We start from the raw sequence: 21,220 nt of genomic DNA, 5'->3' as shown, positions 1-21,220 counted from the left end.
TGCATGGGGTCCCTAACTTTAGTAAAGAATGTCTGCTTATCACAATATTTTTGATCTTCTTTGACATTTGTGCTTTAACCAAAAAGCAGATTTTTAAATATTGACCTTTTCAAATGAAAATATGCTTGACCAACAAAAAATCCTTTTTTTGCCCTGTTTTCCAGTACAAACATCCAAAAATTCATAAATCAAGATCAATTTACTTGAGCAACAAGTTCAAATATTAAAGTCCCAGTAAAATTAAAAATTACAATAGACATTTTTCCATGAAATATTGCAGCGTTTATTGTAAATACTGTAGTTGAGTCAATGTGGGTCATTCTCAATTTGTGAGCCCTCATAATCTTCAGTTAAAATCTGAAAATGCACTTCCGTCCTTGTAAAGGTCTTTTTGCACAAACAGTCTGAAATGTTCGTATTCGTTTTTTGGTATTTGGCGCTCGTTTGTACGGTTTCTCTGAAATGTCAAAACACTTCTCAAAAAGCTTGCTATGGTTGCGAAAAACGCAGAAAACCTAACCCAGTCCGAATTTTTTTTATGACGGATGAAAATATCGGAGGCAGTGTGTAAATGTGAAATTAGACAACGTGAGGTTGTATTTATTTTTTAACGTGCAGAAATTTCGTACGCAAATGGTCTCAATGACCAGACCCGTTGAAAAACAGAGTTGCGACACACCGTGTGCTCACGTGGTTCATGGAGCTCTCAATAGTTCCAAACTGTCAGTCTGTTTGAATGGATTTAAGCGGGACAGACAGTGGAAGCAGCTGTTTTTGCAACAAATTTCACTGAATTCCAAAACAATATATGAACTGATTACTATGTTGATTAAATTTGTAATAACATTTTGTTTGATGAGTGTTAGAGAGACAGAATTATTCAGTTTTGTGTGTTTAATTTGACGAGGAAGGATGCATAATGTGCAGTACATTAACAGTATGCATGCATTCATCTGTTTCTTATGCTTCTATGATCATCAGTACATGCCAATGTTAAATCGTGTTAAGACATTCACATAAAAATGCACAAGTAATTTATCAATAAAATAAATAATCAATAAATAATCAAAGATTGCAAGTAAATGCCCCACAAAGAACACTGAAAAATGAAGAAGACAAACAATTTCTTTTGAAATTGAATGGATTTAGTTTGTAATTCGTTACGTGCATTTACAAAATACATTCATGTGTTTGGAGGAGGCGTGGCTTTGGACCGCGAATCGCATATAGGGTGGGATTATAATTTCAGTGCTAGCAGGCTAAAATTAGCACCTTTCCAAATCACCCACTCCACCTTTAAGGATGTTTAAATATTTTGGAAAACAAGACAAAAACTAAGAAATATTATTTTTCTGCGGTTCACCGTCAAGTACACACAAATCTCAGTATTCTAGAGAGATGTGTAATAACACCGGACATTTCTATCCGTTATTCCAAAAAACCACTTCACTAGAACATCAGAAATTGTTTACAAGATGTCTCACAGGTGAGCTGGAGCAGTGCTGTGTCTTCAGTGAACCCGTCCGACAAATTACAATCCGCAAAAACAGTAAACGTGACCCTGGGAGAGGCCTCGGGCTGTTAAAAACAGTCGACGGCTCAAGGGTCAAAGGTCAATGCTGTGCACCTCTAAGTTGAAGCAGAACTCCTCTGAGGTGATTTTCATGCCTTTACCAGTCTGATCTCACAGGAATTAAAAAATATTTGCATGATGTGAATTGTACAAAAATATGTGATCGCAAATCTCTGTCATGTTGCCATTGGGAATAGATTGATGTCCATGTAACTACGTATTTTTTGTTTACCCTGGTAAAACATCAGCTCTTGTGTTTTATATAAAGACCCCCAGGTGCCATCTGTAGATTTATTAAAGTTCATACATTCAAAGCAGCCATTCTTGTTCAGAGAGAAAATGTCCAGAGATGAATAGCTCTGTTTTGAACACTAGTGAGGGACTGGTCTTACTCGCTGCTGTCTACATAGGTACTAAACTAAAAACTGATTCCAACAGAAAGTGACATTATAATGTTGCTAATGTGAAGACATAATACTTTAATAAGCCTCTAACAATCACAAACATATTGCCCATTTTAAATAAATCTACCTATTTTAACTCTCTGTATTAAATAAAATATACAGTTGTGACCAAAAGTGATGTGACGCGTTTGGCCTTTATTAAACCATTTTTAATAACGTTTTCACATTTGTATGCTTGTTGTGTATGGAGTGTAAAGTGAAGCTCAGCTCTGAGAAGAATTTAAGGAGGTTTGGCAAATAATTAATACACTTATCAAAGCTTATTTGTGACCCTGAACAACAAAACCAGTCTTACGGGTGAATTTTTCGAAATTGAAATTAATAATTGAGCTTTCCATTGATGTACGGTTTGTTAGGATCGGACAATATTTGACTGAGATATAACTATTTAAAACTCTGGAATCACAGGGTGCAAAGAAATCAAAATACTGAGAAACTCGCCTTTAAAGTTGTCCAAATGAAGTCCTTAGCATAGCATATTACTCACAAAATAACGTTTTGATATATTTACGGTAGGAAATTACCAAAACATCTTCACGGAACATGATCTTTACTTAATATCCTGATGGTTTTTGGCATAAAAGAAAAATTGATCAATTTGACCCACACAATGTTTTGTTGGCTATTGCCACAAATACTCCCGTGCTACTTAAGACTGGTTTTGTGAACCAGGGTTACATTTAGTCAAAAAGAAGATCGACCAAATAATAATAACTAATAAAAATCAATTCATGTTATTCTATGCTTTTTTTGTGCATTTTCCTGATGTGCTATAGTTTGCATGTTTAGGCAAATAATTTCGTCAAAAATAAAATACATTAAACAAGTCGTTTAGTATTTCCCCAAACATCTCATATTTTGATGTTTTAATGTAACCAGAGTTATGCAAATATGGCCTCCGGAGTCCAGACACCACTTTTGGCCACTACTGTATGTATTCATAGGCAGCATCGTCACAATGCATTCTGGGATTGCCATATTGGTCAAGGCAGTATTGGGTGTAACTAGTTACCAAGTAATTAGTTACTGTAATTTAATTACTTTTCCCTTAAAAATGTAAAGTAAGGGATTCCTCTTATTTTTTTTCTGTAATTTAATTACAGTTACTTCTGATGTAATTGAACTAAAAACTGTAAATAATAGTGGAACTGACATCAAAAGTCTATCTTTAAAATGTTTGCTTTAATGTATCCTTCTCACATTTGTATACTTTGGTCAGTTAAAAAGAATAATTGATGCAGTTATTTATTTGAATGAATTAAGAGTCGTTTCATGTTTATCCTTGAATCAATTCTAATCAAGGTTGATATAGGATATAGAAAGTAATCAGTAATTAAATACTTTTTGGTGAGAGTAATTTGTACAGTAATCTAAAGACTCTTCTGAATATGTAATTAGTAACTAGTAATTCATTACTTTTTCAGAGTAACTAGTCCAACACTGGGTCAAGGATACATGTATTGCTGCCTTGCAATTTGGTCAAAAGAAGGAATCTTAGACGACAGCGTATCTATAGAAGAATCTGTGGCGCTTAAACTCTTCCTCACTAAGTCTGGAAACAGAGCTGATCAGTTGAGAAATCAAATCAAAGATAAACTGTATTTTAACTTCCTGCTAAAATGAAAACGGGTCACAGTTAAACAGCGTCACGCCTCACAAAGTCATGAGGGAATTTTCATTTCATTTCATTTTCATTTTCAACACGAAGATGTTTGCAATGCTCTCAGTCTCGTTTGTAATCTTTCCAACAACTTCTCGGAAAATCCCTTTTCGATTAATTTACCATGATTCAAGAAGACGTGTCAATTAGTCTGAAAGAGTTTTAAAGAATCACACATTCCCATTAGATCTTTGGAGAGGATTTGTTGCCTGAGATTTCAGATGTGGTCGATCCCGTTTATGTTGATCTCCAGTCACAGTGTTTTCCAGAGACGTAGCGTTTGATCGGCGTCCGTCAGAATCCATGAATCTTCAGAGCCACGCGTCCGGTCCATGCGTTTCCTTCACCAGCATGATGTGATCGATCACCTTCCCATACTGCAGACGTGAGCGTGTAGTTAGACGGTGAGATATTAACAGGCGTGAGGTTCTTCAGCTCAAGAGTTTACCTGGTCGTCAGACACCTGCTCCAGGTAGAGATGTGTGGAGTTGATCAGGTGCATCCGTGTGTAGCCGTAATCTGTGCTTCTGAAAGCGCTCCAGCTGCGAGGTTTGGGGATGAAGCCGTCGTGTTTTTCTCTACAGCCCTGAGAAAAACAAAACGATTCTGTCACAGACTGTTTTTTTGTTCATGTCCAGTGTCCGTGGAGAAATTCACCATCACTGAATGAGCCTCGCTCGACTCTCAAATACATCACGAAACTCATACTCGAGCACTTCCCGTACATCTCAAAACTATTCTGTCTGTGTCTACAACAGTAGCTGCGTTTAGGAAACATCCAATCAAATTGGATTTATCATCTAATAACACGTCAGAATACATGAACTCCTTCAATATTGTTTAAAAAGCATCTCAGGATGAAACTTCTTGAGAAAATGTCAAGAGAACATTTCTGTTAATTCTATGTTTTTTATTTTAAATCTTTTAGTCACAACATGATTCCCAGAGTTTTTTTTGTTTTGTTTACTAATACTATTATTATAAAAGGTGGAAAAAATATGAATTAAAAGTTTAAGTTAATTCGTATATTTAATATTTATTTAATATCAATATTAATGAAAGTTAAAGTAATAGTTCACCCTGTTATCATTTACTCACCGCCTTGTCATTTCAGACCTTTATGACTTTCTTTTTTCCGCAGAACACAAAAGAAGATATTTTGAAGAAAGTCGGTCACCGAACAGCACTGACACAAAACCAATGCAAGTGAATCGGGGCCAGTTATCAACATTCTTTCAAATATCTTCTTTTTGTGTTCTGTGGAAGAAAGAAAGTTATACAGGTTTGAAATGACAGGAGGGCATAAACATTTGAAGGGTAGTGTTCATTATTCACAAAGTCTCTTTTAAAGTATTTTATTTTAAGATAAATATGTGTTGTTACCATATCTTTAACATGATCACATTCATCAGTAACACCACCAGCACATTTTAAAGAGACAGTAACATCATACGGTCATTGAACATTCCTCACCTACAGTACTGTCACTTTAAGACGAATGTTTGGTATTTTTGTCGCTTTAAAATGAATGAGCACCTGCAGAATTTTATCCCAGGGTACGCACAGAATCCCCCAATCACAATAAAGACCTCACACACGCAAATACTCAAGACATGCCATAAAATTATTAAGTGATGATTGACACAGTGTTAACCGTAGCTACGTCCTAGCGTCTCGCAGCTGTAAATAAGAAAATAAGACCGCTATTTTTCAGCCAAAGACTCCATTTAAAGTAAACTACCGTTTTGGTTATGCTCGGAAGGCTGCATCACGGAGTGCTCTTTTGAAGTGTTGCCATGTTCTTTTATTTTATAGCGCTTTTATGCTTGACATTTGGTCTTTAGCTCATAAATCTTGACACTTTATTTGTAAAACAATGTTTTTTTTGTCTTATAAAATATAACTTATTTGTATTTTTTAGATTTGTTTCGGTTAGACTTTGTTGGTTGTTTTTATTTACGAAGATCTGGCAACCATTTAAAATGAGGTTTAAAAAATCTTTAAAGGAATATTTAATGACACAATGTACATTACAACTGGTTAGTTTTTTAATTTTGTATCTTTTATTGACTTGATGTTTATTGTTGTTGTTTGATGTAGTTTTGTATTTTATACTTTATACTTGTATTTTATATAGGTAGTGGCTAATGGGGATCCATATAAACAAATAAATAAACCATGTTACTTTAGTGAATGGCTCGTGAGAGCGGCTAGCCATACACACATTTGACTTTACAACACACACGCACACCATTTATTTTATTTAGTTATTCATTCTCATTCTCTCTAGCTTTCTCAATATGTCAGGAGTGTTCACAGATTAATAAAATAATAAGATTGCTAGCGCCCTCTCATGGTACTCACAGTGCGTACCGCCCCTGAAAATGAATGTGTGGTTTCTCTTTAAGATGTACTGTATGTGTGGTTTTAATGTCTCTTTAAAATCTTTTTAAGATGCATACGTGTTAAAAATGTCTCCTTAAAATGAATGTGTGGTGCAACCGTCTATTTCAGATGAAAGATGTGGTGCTGTTGAAGTGATAATACTCACAGCAGAACCTGTGATTATATGCACAGGCGCTTTAGGATTCACATACGGTTCTTCAAAGCTTCCGTTATACACCTGCAATAAAAACACACACAGCTATAATCTGAGCGCAGCACAATGCTGGTGCATTACAGTCGATGTTGCGTGACTGACATACAGACCTTTTAATCATACACGGGCCAAAGTCTTTCATACGTGTGCTCGTGCGCCCACAGCTCCAAATCAACTCCTGCAAACCCATCAGATGGTACATTAACACTCATCCAGGTCTCCTCTCACCTCACCTGTGTTTCTCTTGATTTACTGTAGTTAGACTGTTACAACAAAGTCCGGTTCATCCTTTCCGACCAAGAACCACACGCACATGACTGACAACCAGTAAACAACCAATCAAACTTTTTAAAAATGATGTTTAGAGGTACAATCTTAAAAATAAAAGTGCTTAAAATGTTGTTCACAGCGATGCCATAGAAGAACCATTTTTACAAAGAATCATTCAGTCAGAGGAGGTTCTTTAAAGAACCTGATCTCTTTATCACTTCTTTATCATCTGAAGAACCTTTTTTCGCCACCAAGAACGGTTGGTCAGATGTTAAAGGTTCTTTTTGGAACCCAAAGGTTCTTCTATGGCATCGAAGAACCTTCTGAAGCACGTTTTTTTAAGAGTGTAAATCAGAAATTTTGATACAGATATCTCTTGAAAATAAAGGTGCTTCACGATGCCAATAGATGAACCTTTTGGTTCCATAAAGAACCTTTAACATCTGAAGAACCGTTCTGTTTCACAAAAGGTTCTTTGTGGTCAGTGTTGGGTAAGTTACTCTCAAAGTAATGAATTACTAGTTACTAATGACATATTCAATAGTGTAATTAGATTACTGTACAAATGACTCTCTCCAAAAAGTATTTAATGACGTATTACTAATGACTTTCTATATCCTACATCAACCTTGATGAGTTCAGTGATTCAAGGATAGACATGAAAGGGCTCTTTTAATTCATTTAAATAAATAATATTAAACTACATAAAGTATTATTATTAACTGACTAAAGTATGACAAATGTGAGAATTATAAATTAAAGCACAGATTTTAAAGTTAGACTCTGAATTTTGATGTCAATTCCACTATTGCACACACATATATTACATAAAGTATTTAGTTTAATTACATCAGACGTAACTGTAATTAAATTACAGAAAAAAACAAGAGTAATCCCTTACTTTACTTTTTAAAAGGAAAAGTAATTAAATTACAGTAACTAATTACTTAGTAACTAGTTACACCCAACACTGTTTGTGGCGATAAAAGGTTCTTGAGATTTTAATAAAGTAAGAACTGCATGGTTCTTTGTGGAACCAAAAGTGGTTCTTTTATGTCATCGCTGCGAACAACCTTTGAAGCGCCTTTATTTTAAGAGTGTGCGACCTGTTCAAACCAAGGATGATCATTTTAGTGACAGAGAAAGTACAGGAAAACAGGGATCAATTTAAGATATAAAATGTGAAACTGCAGCTAATCGAATGTCTTTAAACGACAAAGATCTTCTTCAATTTAAATATTTTGGTATTTTTTTAATGAACTCTTCTTGATTCAATAATTCAGCCGACTTTAATCTGTCAGCTCAATGTTCAATTTCATCATGCGTGAAACAGGGTCTGTCCTGTTGTTTTACAGAAAATGTTGACCGTATTTGTAGAATAAATCCTCAAGTCCGGGGGCGATGGGCTTTGTGTCATTGCGTCCACGGCGAACCTAAAATGGGAGGAACGGTGAACGAGACATTAGACACTAGATCTGCATTTCATATTACATCCCAAGCAGATACATACGTAACTTTGGAAGTGCGTGCAGTCGTCCCCATCATCATCGGAGCAGTACATTGGTCTGTGTGCCATAGTGATGATCCACGGACGCTCGGCTCGCTGCTCGGGTCTGTTTGCTTCCTGAATAAATAAGAGCACACAAAACATCGCACGGTGGACTTCGTCATTCACAATCAAATCAATGTAAAGTCAAGTGAAACTTCATACCTCAAGGTCTTTCTTGAGCCACTCGTACTGTCTGAAGAGCAGATCCAGACCATATTCCAGATAGAAGTAAACTTCAGTGGAGAACGAGATGATGTGAGCAGGCCCGATGTTCCAGCTACACAAACGCACGCACATCAACGGTCGTCATTTTCATCTTCCTCATGTTCACAGTTCGTCATCAGAAATGCTCTTTGACTTGTGTCAGCGGTTTCTCCACGAGCACAGCTATATAACACTCCATCATGTTTCAGATTCTCCAGAGATGACCGCAGAAAAATAAACTTTGTTTGAACTCAATAACATTTCATTGGTTTTTTTATTGTTCAGCCATTAAAACATGCTAAAGGTCATTTTTGGTTAAAGGGACTAAAGAAGTGAAAGAGTCTTATGATATAACACTCGGTTGATATAAAGATCGACATATCTGACAGGACTGATTGAAACATTCCTCCTCTCATTTCTCACAGATACAACAAGAAAAAGAGGCAGACCAAATACAGCATGTGTGTTTGTGGAAGAACAGCTCAACAATTCCATGCCTCAACAAGACACGTGTGAAAAATTCATACCTAAAGCACTAGACCATACAATACATTAGAGTTAGTTTAGATGCTATAAAATAACTTCATCACATATTTTATCACACACAAAAGTCAAAAATCTGTCACAAGTCATGTGAGCTTTTATATAAATTTAAATATGCAAGTTATTGATGAATGTGTTTACTCTTGTACCTGTACCAGAGGTTCTCTGTGTGTCCCGGCATACTGAACCGATATCTGTAGTGGGAGAAGTTACTGGAAAAATAAACGCAGAAAGTAAAAAAAACACATTAGCCATGTTATTGAATTACAATCATATTCACAAACACATGTCAAAAATGACAGCTATTGAGATGCTCGTCGTTTTCTTGAAAAGGGTTCAAATTTGATGTAGTTGTCATCGAAACCGATTACAATCTTACGGACCATTCGAATTTTGTCAGGTACACAATCACACACAGTACGACATGAAGTGAAATGCCGTTTACAACTGTCCATATTAAGAAAAACAGTCCAAATTTACAAAAGAAAAAAATTTGAATAAACATAGAATAAAGTGCAATAAGACGAAATAGAATTATTACTTAATATCATCTTTATTTACAATTATTTTTACAGTAAGTATTGCTAATATACACCTTATATAAAAGTTTGATCCACGCATTTAATCTGATCACAAACCTTACTGTTTTTATGGTTTCAGAAATAAATCTAAACTGAATTAAAAATTGAATTGCGAGAGGTTTGGAAAGAGCACATTCTTGAATCACAAACACCACCAAATCCAGACATCATCCAGAGGTTAACATCTGGTCTGTGAACGTCCTCCTCAAACACAGAAGAACAACAACCTTCCTGCATGTAATCTGGGTCATAACATGTTTTTTTAAACTGTACACACCCTGACTGAATCCAGAGTTAATTTAGGGGGCGCAGTCCACCAGGTCAAAGGTTAAGATGATGGGAAGGTCAGAATCATTTCATGAACTGAGGTCATGAGGTCACTGCTCTCTCCGCAGATTTGGTGACATCGTGAAAAACTTATACGACCGGGTCCTGTTCTCATCACAACGGAAGAAATGTACTTATTCGTTTGATCTGATCATACCACTGGTGGTCAGCAGTAAAACTGCACACACCTGCGCTCGATGCTATAGGCGATGTCTGATCATTTGATGCATTCATGCGTTCAGATGTTTATCAGATCATGTTTGACATCCAGCGTTTAAAGTGAAAAGCTTCAGCCTGTTTGGTGAATCAGGTGGAAAACATCTTGACAGATTTAATATCGCACATAAGTTTTAGATCAACTGTACGCCCCTGCAGTGACAGCGAGACGCTTTTGATATAGATCACTGACTCCGTCGGTTTACTCGCACACACAGAACAAAAAGATTTGTGAAAGACGCTGACAGGCACCTGTGACCCCGAATAGTTCTGAGAAACTGCCTACCAAAGTCTGACCCAGTTTTTCTGCGAATGCCCCTAGGTTAAGAGCATCACATCACAGCAGACGTCCAGCGGTCTGCGTGTGGTTTATCTAAACATCAGTTAAAGCACCTGAATGAAAGCACCGAAGCATCTTCACCTTTCGTCCCGCAGGCGGAAAAACATCAACGCACAATATTTGAACACAGGCTGGCAGATATTCTACCCATTAAAGGAGTAGTTCACTTTCAAAATGAAAATCATTTTGTCGTTTCAAATCTGTATGACTTTCTTTCTTCCGCAGAACACAAAAGAAGTTATTTTGAAGAATGTTGTTAACAGCCCCCCTTTCACTTGCATCGGTTACAGTAGAAGTGAATGGGGGGCCGTGCTGTTCTGTTATACAGGTTTGAAATGACAAGAGGACGTGTAAAAAAAAAAACGTGTGAATTTTCATTTCAAAGGTGAACTACTCCTTTAAACGTCACTTTTTTATCTGTGTGTTTTTTTTGCGAAATGTGATGTGACATTCTCATTTTAACTAAATGCTATTAGAAACAGTTAAAGTGAAACTAAAATTTTGAGTGAGTAAATCCACACATTTGATTGTAAGGTTTCATAAACATCTTGATCCGGTAAATATTTGATTTATGCTCAATCTAAAGGATATACAGTATGAACCCAGAGGAATGATGTTCATGGTGTATACAAAGCATGAACACATCGGAACACACTTACTAAGCCCACTCTTGGTTACCCGGACATGTCATGTAGGGCACGTATGCAGCGATGGATTCGATCTGCTTCATGAACTCATCACCGATCCTGCCGTTGTCCTGACAACACACACACGGGTCATGGGGTCGATTCACATAAAACGTGTGATCAAATGTATACTGTACCACCTTAAATGCACAGCAAGTCATTTTGGACAAAAATGCAAGAAGTGGTTGTACTGGGATGGTGGATCTCTGATTTATGAACTTGACATTGTTGATGGTGTAGATCTTACCTCATGCATGTCATAGGCAAAGTCCCCTGTGAAAAAAAAAACACAACATATAAAAGAAAAGTGTCACACATGGAAGTCTTTGATTTTGAAACAGGCGTTTTGATTCTCACCGATGTGCAGAATAGCATCGTACATCCCGATCTGAGTTTCCTTCTGCAGTCGACTCAAAGATTGAGGGTTTTCATTGCCCATGTCACCGTACAGAGCGAATCTGGGGCTGAAACTCAAGCTTTCGTTCAGAGATGTGAGATATAAGACGTCACTCCAGCCGGCGTCACTGCCACAGTGATACACTGAAACACACACATAGTTACACACTGTGTCTTTAAGGGCGTGTTCATACATGTAGTTCGGTTCGTTTGGTCCTGAACGAAAAAATAAATAGTTCTGGTTCGCTTAGTGTTCACACTTGCATTTTAAAAGCGAACCTAATATTATAAAAGCGAACCTAACAGCTTAAGTGTAAAGTCGCAACGTGATTGGACAGCTTTTATGATTTATATTTTAAAACAGAACTTACTGGATATCCAAAACAATGCTGTGCAGTGTTGGGTGTAACTAGTTACTAAGTAATTAGTTACTGTAATTTAATTACTTTTCCCTTGTAAAAGTAAAGTAAGGGATTACTCTTATTTTTCTGTAATTTTATTAGTTACTTTTGATTTAATTAAACTAAATACTTTGTGTAATATCTTCTTAATCTTGCATACACTACTCTTCCATAATATAAATCTTCAGAGGGTTTAGGCTGCATTAGTTAGATCAACCGGAACCAAAAACACAACTGATGTACTTGTTGCATCAAAGAGTACATTACAGTACTCTACTCTCAGCCAGTCTTGTCTCATTGTTCCAAGGTTACCACAGCGAGCAGGATGCAGTTCATGGCCTGACCTGATGGTAGAGCGGAGAATGGGAAGTGGGGACCTGACAAGAGCTGAGATGATAGAGCTGGATAAAGAAGGACGCGGTCTCTTGACATGTCTTCACCACAAAATTTCAAATGCTATTAGATTATTAATGATAATCTTAAACTATAATTTATTTTATTATTAAGTTTATTTATTTTATTTAGCCTTGTTGTGCAAGTTCTCTGGAGCTTGTGCAGAGGCAGCAGCTTTTGCCAGAGGGGAACTGGAATCCCCTGGTTGGGCCTGGGTTCTCCTGAGGTTTTTTTTCTCGATTAGAGTTTTGGGTTCCTCGCCACCGTTTGCATACTGTTTTTGCACTATCTGCCTGACCGGGGGGGCTGCTTTAGAATCTTAAAGTTTTACTTAATTAATATTGCATATAGGAATTTATTATCTGTTATATTTGACCTGTGCTTCTCTCTCCTTTATCCTAAATGTGTGCTCTCACTGAGAGTGTGTGTGTGTGTGCGTACTTGTCTGTGTACGTACGTGTGTGTGTGTGTGTGTGTGTGTGTGTGTGTGTGTCTATGTCTATGTGTGTTAGTACGTGTGCATATTGTGTGTGTGGAGTGTTTTGTATGTGGGTGTGTCTGTCTTCTGTGTTTTCAACCTTTTCTTGTTTCTGCAGGTACAACTTTTATTATTTTGCTTATAGTCAATATGTCTCGTGTACAGCTGCTTTGTAACAATGAAAATTGTAAAAGCGCTATATAAATAAAGTTGAGTTGAGTTGAGTAATATGTGTGTGCAATAGTGGAATTGACATCAAAATTCAGAGTCTAACTTTAAAATCTGTGCTTTAATGTATAATTCTCACATTTGTAATACTTTGGTCAGTTAATAATAATACTTTATGTAGTTTAATATTATTTATTTAAATGAATTAAAAGAGCCCTTTCATGCCTATCCTTGAATCACTGAACTTATCAAGGTTGATGTAGGATATAGAAAGTAATTAGTAATAAGTAACTAAATACTTTTTTGAGAGAGTCATTTGTACAGTAATCTAATTACATTATTGAATATGTAATTAGTAACTAGTAATTAATTACTTTTTGAGAGTAATTTACCCAACACTGATGCTGTGTTCTGGGCTATACATGCTCAGTGTATGCCTGCGCATATGATGGGACTTTTAGCAAGCCGGTAACTCGCCAAGGCCTCACTTTGGTCCGTGTTGCGTTCATATTTCAATGGAACCGCACCAGAGTTTATTTGAAAGCGGACCGAGACCCATCTTTTCAGTGGTCTCGGTCCGCTTGTTTGGTGCGCACCAGGGTTCGGGTGGCAGCGTTCACACTTACACAAATAAACCGCACTAACAGAGCAATCGCACCAGAGTTTGTTCCAATCGAACCAAACATGGCATATGTGAACACGCTCTAAATAAACCAAAAAAAAAAACGGAGAGTTAAGTTTGCAGATTACCATAGGCCGACCCTGGTCTCAGGTCAGTCAGCGTTACCCGGTGAACGTAGGTTGTCCTGTTTTCTGTCCCTCCATCAGTAAAGACGGTGTAGTTTCCCTTTGCCTTCTTCCTGAAGAGCGCATCACCCCACACACTGTATTCTACAACACTCTCCGTCTGATTGGAGGTCGACCATGTGACCACCATAGAGTTCTTTACACCTGACCAAAACAACAACACGTTTTACTGCTCTGATGTGTCTAACAGTGTAAATCCATCCTGGAAAACAGAAGCGCTTATTTTGTCCTCAAATTTAAAGACAAAAAAACAAATCACATATTACATTAGGAAAATCATTTAAAAAAGAATATTTTTAAAAGTCTAATTTTGTGAAGATTTTGTGTTATTAATAGTGGCATTATTCCTGTTGCAATTAAACGAAATGGCACACATCACTTTCAACATAGTTTTCATCCAAATGCATTACTTGCTAATATAATTGAATGTAATTTAAAAATATCAGATTTAATTGTATTAATCTGTTGATTTTGGGATCGAATTTGTACTGGAACTGTTCTTGTGATATACAGCTGATACAAGTTTGGATTGCACATGACAATACATGTTTGTAATTGACAGATTCAAACAAAATTCTGCAAAAGCTATTTCTGAAAGGACAACTGTTAGGCTACACAGAATTTAAGATTGTGATACTTCACCAAAAAATGAATATTCTGTCATCATTTACTCACCTTCGAGTTGTGTATAAATGTCTTTGTTCTGATGAACACAGAGAAAGATATTTGGAAGAATGCGTATAACCAGACAGATTTTGCCCCCCATTGACTCCCATAGTAGGAAAAATGACAATGGTTGTCAAAAGTGCCCCAGAACTGTTTACTGTCCTACATTCTTCAAAATATCTTCTTTTGTGTTCAACAGAAGAAGAAAAATGATGAAGTAACTTTTCCTACTACGGGAGTCAATGGGGGGCAAGATATGTTTGTAAGTATTCTTCCAAATATCTTTTTTTTATTTTTTATTTTATTTAATTTATTCAGATTTTGAACAACTCGAAGGTGAGTAAATGATGACAGAATTTTCATTTTTGGGTGAAGTGTCCCTTTAAATAACAGAACTATAAATGCATGAGCCCAAAACATGATAGTTTATCGTCACTTGTTTCAACGCTGGCTCCAAGATATGACACAACAAACAACACAAAATAACAGTGAAAACAATCTGTTCTAAACCAATAACGTTACTGCAAGTGTTGCTCGTTGCTCATGCCAATGAATTCCAAACATTAAACAAAAAGAATGTTTGTAATTTCCACTAACAACCTTATTAAGCATATGATTTACTTTCGCAAAATTCCACTTTCTATATAAAAACCTGCAAATATGCACAACTGCATACAGCTGTCCGATCTCACCTCACCTGGATATGAGATGTGCACCTGTTCAGGTTGAGTTCCTATCGGCGGCACAGCAGCAGCAGCACAGATCAGAGCACACAAACACACAAGCGCACGCGCCATGTCTCTCTTAACCTTCTGTATGATGAATCAGGACAGTCTCGTGAAATCTGCTGATGTTTTATTGGTCTGTCACATGATAAACACAAAAGATTGTTTGGTACTTTGCTGTCACAGCATAAACAACACACAGAAACAACTTGCTGAGAAACACGAGCAGACGTCACGCGTGCATCATGGTTCGGTCTTTATTTGTGGTAGCACGAAGTTCTTTAGATATCTGTTTACCTCAGTTACATCGGTTGAAGTGTGTTGTGTTGACTGCGTTTTTTTTTTTTCATTATGAGGAAATAAAATCTGCAAACCAGTGAACAAAAGTCGCGGTGAGAAATCAAACAACAGTCAAAGTTCGTCTAACGTTACACGAGCATTTAACTACGCGACTCTTTAAAATAAGCGACTGCTTAACAAACCTGTTGGTTTAATGTCGATAGATGTAAAATACTAAAGTGTGTCGCTTCGGCCGGACTGTCACATGATCCCGTGAACTCACATGATTTGCTGATCCCGTGAACTCACGTGATTTGCTGATCACGTGACGGTAGAGCCCCACGTGTGCGCAGACGCTCATGTTTCACGCGAGGCTGCGCAGATTAATCAGCGTATGACATCAAAGTACCGCGAGAGCAGACCGCTCCATAATTTTACGAATCGCTCTCGCGATACTTACTCCGATCGGTCTGCGCAGTGCCGCCTTACGTTTACATAAATGAAATTTTTATTATGCTAGGGAAATAACGTACAGCATACATTTTATACCCAGGGGAGCAAGGAACATAAATAAATTAACAAATAAAAGATACAATTACAAACACACAAAACCTTTGAATTACTAACAGATTTTTTTGGGAAAACTTTTGAGTACAAATTTACAGTTTTCATAGCTTTCTATTTGTACAACTTTAAATAGCATAAGTATAATTCGCAAAATCTTTAATGTAAACAGAGAAAATAGGCTTTTAGCGCCGCCTGAAGTCGAACCAAGCGCACTTGTCCTGTGACGTCATCGCCGTGCGTCTGACTGACTGTCAAACTTTGACAGCAGGCGAGAAAAGAAAACAACTTTGACAGCAGGCGGGACGAAATTGCCACCGATATCTGTGCTTTTGACTAACGATCGCGTTTAAGTGACTAGTTAACAATCTACATGAAATTAATCCTCCGAAGAACATGCATATGAATCATTGTTTACGTGTATGGGTTGTGTTGTTAGGGCTTCACGTGACGATCTCTCACGAGGTGACAAATGACGTAACGCACGAAGGTGATAAAGATGATGTGCGATCAGAGGATGTCAAGTTTCAGGTGTTGGGTCGAGCTGTGGTTCCTGGGGTCAGAACTCACGACTGGATCTCATCTGCTCGGGTTCTGCTCGATGGAGACAAACACGTGGGATTTCTCAGGTCTATAAATAAACTGCACGAGACAGAATTACAATGATTCAAGGCATCACAGCAGTGTGTTTGTTTGGAGTTATTCCGTGGAACCACTGCATTACTTCATTGTTTCTTGCATGGGTTCTGCAGGTCTGATGGAGGATTTAGTGTCAGTGATGTGCCTTCTGGATCATATGTGCTGGACATCTCATCTCCGACATACAGATTTCAACCTGTGCGAGTTGACATCTCCAGCACAGGCAAAATTAGGTGCTTTCAACAACCTACAAGCATTTTTTTATTTTAGTACGTTACTTTCAACGTTTACAAAAATACATTTTAAAATCAACCATTGTATCTGTTTCTGTTGTACTATGAAATGGTCAATTCTATCCTTTTGAAGACTCGAAACGAAACGTTTGGTCTATTAATATTTGATGGTTTCTTGTTTCTAGGGCTCGTGTGCTGAACTACATCAAGACCTCAGAAGTGATCCAGCTGCCGTATCCTCTTCAGATGAGATACGCTGGACCTCACTCGTATTTTATACAACGAGAAACTTGGGGCTGGTCTGATTTCTTCATGAATCCAATGGTAGGCCTCTTTAAAATACATATATATATTTATCCATTTTTTAAGAAGAATTCAAGCATTGATGTAAAATGGACTCTTGTGTTTCTATCAGGTGTACATGATGGTGCTACCTCTTCTCATAATTGTTCTCCTTCCTAAAGTCATCAACCCGAGTGACCCGGAGATGCAAAGGGTATTCATTCCTAAAAGTTCACTTTTTTACAGGGGTCTGTGTTAAAATAAAATCAAAAGATCATAAAAAATGTTTCCTTAAACTGCCCGTTTGTTTTGTTTGATTTAAAGGAAGTGGAGCAGTCGATGAACATGCTGAACCCAAATACCGAGCTTCCAGATGTTTCCGAGCTCATGACCAAATTCTTTTCACCACCCAAAAGTCAAAAGAAGCCAGGAGGTGGAACTCGGGTCCCAAAGGGTGGAGGTCCAGGTCAGAAGGGCGGAGGTCCGAGAAGGAGGTAATTACAAGAGACACACGAGGCTGATGTCATGGCCGATGTGGACCTTATTTCATCTGAGGAGTGGTCTTAAACCAGAAACTGATCAATTCTACAGAAATTCTTTTCTATTCTGCCAGTGAATGCAGTAAGGCAGAACGTATTATGAGTCTGTATTAATATTTCAATGAAACAGTAAAGCAAATCTACTGTATTTAGATTATTTATAGTTTTACGGTATTCAAGTTGGCTCACCCTGTGGATAAAAAATGTCATGAAAGTTCAGTTGAAGTATTTATTACACACTAAAGTTACTTGATGAGAAACTTAATAAAAGTTTGAAGTCTTTCCATGTGTCTTTTATTGTATACTCGTATTTGGTGATGGTTCCTGTTATGCTTTAGTCAAATGAGCTCGTGCCACATTTATGAAGGAGAGACTGAATCTAAATATAGCCGCTGTTGTTTGTGCGTTACAACACAAGAGTCAAAGGCTGAAATGGATCAGATAAAATAATCCTGCACAAAAAACTCATCTGGTATCCCGATCAAAGACTTTAACCCTTGATGTGACGGGGCTGAAGTCCGGCGCTGATAGTGCCCCACTGGATTCTGGGATATGAGCTGGCAGTTCTCTTTTGGAGCCAGACACTCGGATATTGTTTTAATGTGAACGGTAAGTCTTTATGGTTTTAATTCACGTGAGTGTTGATTTTTATTGCACATTATTTCTCTCTCTGTGTGCGACAGATTCTGATCCATCATGCTGGTGTTGTGGGTTTGTCTGGTTCTGCTGGAACATGTTCGAACCGAACCATCTGTGGAAAACATCCACATGCTCGCTCCGGAGGAGCACAAATTCATAATGAACCTCGGACATAACGGTTTGTTGTGCCATTTATCCTGTTTCACATGCTATAAGTGTTTGGAAAGTGACCCTATTTACTTGGAACGCAAACTCGTCGGCATGCGTTATACTCAAGATCCATACGTTTCAAAGTGAGTTTTTTCATCCGTTTGTCTTGTTGCTCGCTTGAAATGACATCACATTCCAGATCCTTCAAATCCTACTCTCATTTGGATATACAAAGACGTACTGCGAGTATGATTTCACGTCTAAATTCAATAATATTCATGTTACATTGAAACTATCGAACGTCATTCATAAATGTACTGTAGAAAATCGGTGCACTTTTAAACTAAAAACAGCTGACAAACTACTTTTTATGTAGTTCTGTAAATAAGTGTACTTCAAAGTATATTTCAAATATAAAAACGAATACCTAAACAGGAACGTAGTAGTATATATTAAGTGCAGAACTGATATATTACTACAGGTTTACTGAGAATACAAAAAATGTGCCAAGTAAAAAAATAGGAAACTTGTTTTGTACTCAAAGTTTACTGCTGGTACACTTAAAGTGTACTAAAAAGTGTGCCAATTTGATTCCGAGAAATAGTACACTAATGACCTACTAGTACATAGATACAGTATCACTGGACTACATAAAGTATACTAAAAATACTTTACCTGGGTATGAAATGAACATGAAGTATTGTTCAACTCTTTTGAGAATCATTGACTTGTTTTCATGCAATGACATGATAAAGAACTGAGGTAAAGCACAGGTCATAGGTCAAACACAACCCAGGGCGTGTTCACCTCTGATAATGAGGTATGATTATATCGGTTTAACATTCGCTAGAGATAGCATGCTCAATAGTGTAAACCGTTTGCTGTGTAATGATGTCATGATGTAATGAGCATGTTTTGGTTAACCGGTCTTTAAACCCATTATTAGTGAGGGAAGTTGAGACGACGTCATTCAAAAAGAAAAGTAACGGCTTGTTTTTTCTCATTCAGAGATTCCCACAGATTGCTACGAGCTGTGGGAGGCCTCCGGCGGGCACGCGCGGGATGGTTTGTATCTGATCAAACCCGCAGACGCGCCCATCGCTGTCTACTGCGCCATGCACGAGGGCGGCTGGACGGTCGTGCAGCACATCACGATCAACAGCAGCGTGGACTTCGATCGCACCTGGGACGAATACAAGCATGGATTTGGATCCCTCACGGGCAACCACTGGCTGGGCAACGGCTACCTGCACCAGCTCACCCACGGCCCGGCGAGTTACAAACTCGGCATCAAACTGGTCGACAAGGACGCCGTCACCAAGACGGGCGAGTACGACCCGGTGCTGGTGGAGAACGAAGATGCCCAGTATCGTCTGCGTCTGGGTCTCTTTCAAGGCACGGCGGTGGATGCTCTCACTGTGGATACGGAGAACTATCTCCATGACAACCAGAGGTTCACCACCAAAGACAGAGATAACGACAACTACTTCCAGAACTGCGCCAAGCTGGAGTTCCAGGGCGTGCCGGGCGGCGGGTGGTGGTACGACGCCTGTGCCGGTGCCAATCTGAACCGCAGGAATGTCATCTACTGGCAGAAGGACTGTAATAAAGAACATCTGTGTAAATACGCCTGGATGATGGTGAAACCCTCGGATCACGTGAAGCTGGTTTACGGCGGAGACTGCAAGAAAGATGAACTGTGATCTCAATAGCTTAAATGGATAGTTCACCACCCCCCAAAAACCTCATGTGTTTGAAAATGTGTACTGTGTACTTTTTTTTCTCGGAAAGAAGATATTTTGAGAAATGTCTCAGTGGTTTTGTGTTCCATACAATGGAAGTCTATGGGGTCCAATGTTGTTTGGTTATCAACGTTCTTCAAAATCTTTTGTGTTCTGAAGAAGAAAGAAACTCATACAGGTTTGACATGACATGAGGGTGAATAAATGTTGAAAGAACATACATTTTTGGTGAACTGTCCCTTTAATTTCAAAGCGTTTGCGTAATGTTAACACAGGGATGAATTAAACACATTGTTATGATCAATTATTCAGATGAAATATTTTATTCAACGGACATTTGAATGTTAGAATTAATTATATGAATTATTATAATTGTAGTGTATTTGTTATATTATTATTAATTGGCTGATTTAACGTTTACAGTTTATAAAAGAAAGTTCACACACGCAGTCACAAGTTATAGTGAACTAGCAAGTTGTATTATGTTTGATCAACGTTTACTACTGTATACTGTATATTTACAACAAACATTGTTTTTTCAAGCACCTAGAGACAAAAAGTCACATTTTAGTTAGAAATGGTTTGTGTTCTGAGATGCAGAGGTTCACATATGGTAGACATCTTGAACATAAAGATGCTTAATGTGCCAGAGAAGATCAATTGTTTGTTCCCCAAAGAGCCTTCCAATCCAAGGTTCTTAAAAGAAAGCTTTCTTAGATTTTTATTTTCTATAAAGACCTTTTTCCACTATAGAGAAAGCTTCGTGGATGTTCAAGATACTTTATGGAACCATTCAGCCCAACAAAGAGAACATTTTAGGAACCTTTATATTTAAAAGTGTATGAGACACACACCAGCAGCACATGAACATGACAATATAAGACGCTCCTGAGCCTTTAAACATCGACGTGACACTTAAAACTTTTTGATTATTGTAACAATTGTCATTGAGAAAATAAAGACATTTTTCTATTGTGTTCTGTGAAGTTTCCGTTTGAAGTTTAAAAGATCAGTAATGGCACATGAAGGCATTCGAAGTGATACTTTACTGCAAACACAACAAATAGCCCTTTAAACACAAATAAACACATCCCGAAAAATGATTTC

The 21,220-nt window shown here is 37.6% G+C and overlaps 3 protein-coding genes across 4 annotated transcripts; 2 read left to right on the top strand and 1 right to left on the bottom strand.

Annotated features, from left to right (window-relative positions):
• Nucleotides 1–287: 287 nt before the first annotated feature.
• Nucleotides 288–15,602, bottom strand: acp7 (acid phosphatase 7, tartrate resistant (putative)). The gene is given in 14 exon segments (XM_057343598.1): nt 288–4,074; nt 4,146–4,283; nt 6,249–6,320; nt 6,407–6,474; nt 7,933–7,999; nt 8,077–8,190; nt 8,278–8,392; nt 9,012–9,074; nt 10,986–11,083; nt 11,260–11,285; nt 11,370–11,552; nt 13,599–13,799; nt 15,019–15,184; nt 15,344–15,602. Coding segments are annotated over 13 exon segments (1,311 nt in total). The 5' UTR covers nt 15,119–15,184; nt 15,344–15,602; the 3' UTR covers nt 288–4,008.
• A 498-nt stretch (nt 15,603–16,100) lies between these two features.
• Nucleotides 16,101–18,113, top strand: emc7a (ER membrane protein complex subunit 7a). 2 transcript variants are annotated; one of them, XM_057344253.1, is made up of 6 exons: nt 16,105–16,518; nt 16,642–16,761; nt 16,947–17,085; nt 17,177–17,257; nt 17,368–17,537; nt 18,001–18,113. In XM_057344253.1, the coding sequence occupies exons 1-6, from the start codon at nt 16,286–16,288 to the stop codon at nt 18,011–18,013; spliced, it is 756 nt and encodes a 251-aa protein (XP_057200236.1). In that variant the 5' UTR covers nt 16,105–16,285; the 3' UTR covers nt 18,014–18,113. The 2 variants fall into 2 exon arrangements, with proteins under 2 accessions (XP_057200237.1, XP_057200236.1); XM_057344254.1 differs by lacking the exon at nt 16,642–16,761 and having other exon boundaries at nt 16,101–16,518.
• Nucleotides 18,076–20,091, top strand: zgc:194887 (uncharacterized protein LOC571819 homolog). Its single transcript, XM_057344251.1, has 3 exons — nt 18,076–18,191; nt 18,266–18,399; nt 19,380–20,091. Exons 2-3 carry the CDS (start codon nt 18,279–18,281, stop codon nt 20,072–20,074), a joined length of 816 nt encoding a protein of 271 aa, XP_057200234.1. The 5' UTR covers nt 18,076–18,191; nt 18,266–18,278; the 3' UTR covers nt 20,075–20,091.
• Nucleotides 20,092–21,220: the final 1,129 nt, after the last annotated feature.

Source organism: Triplophysa rosa, linkage group LG10 (genome assembly GCF_024868665.1).
Source record: "Triplophysa rosa linkage group LG10, Trosa_1v2, whole genome shotgun sequence".
In the NCBI taxonomy this organism is placed as follows: Eukaryota; Metazoa; Chordata; class Actinopteri; order Cypriniformes; family Nemacheilidae; genus Triplophysa; species Triplophysa rosa.
The sequence above is the reverse complement of the archived record's forward strand: the minus strand, read 5'-3'. Positions and strand labels throughout refer to the sequence as shown.

Bases quoted from the DNA above. Each gene is read 5' to 3' on its own strand.
- zgc:194887 (XM_057344251.1), top strand. From the start codon at position 18,279: ATGCTGGTGTTGTGGGTTTGTCTGGTTCTGCTGGAACATGTTCGAACC. The intron at 18,400-19,379 runs GTTTGTTGTGCC...TTTCTCATTCAG, and splicing joins AATGAACCTCGGACATAACG to AGATTCCCACAGATTGCTAC.
- emc7a (XM_057344253.1), top strand. From the start codon at position 16,286: ATGCATATGAATCATTGTTTACGTGTATGGGTTGTGTTGTTAGGGCTT. The intron at 16,519-16,641 runs GTCTATAAATAA...TGGGTTCTGCAG, and splicing joins AAACACGTGGGATTTCTCAG to GTCTGATGGAGGATTTAGTG. The intron at 17,086-17,176 runs GTAGGCCTCTTT...TGTTTCTATCAG, and splicing joins ATTTCTTCATGAATCCAATG to GTGTACATGATGGTGCTACC.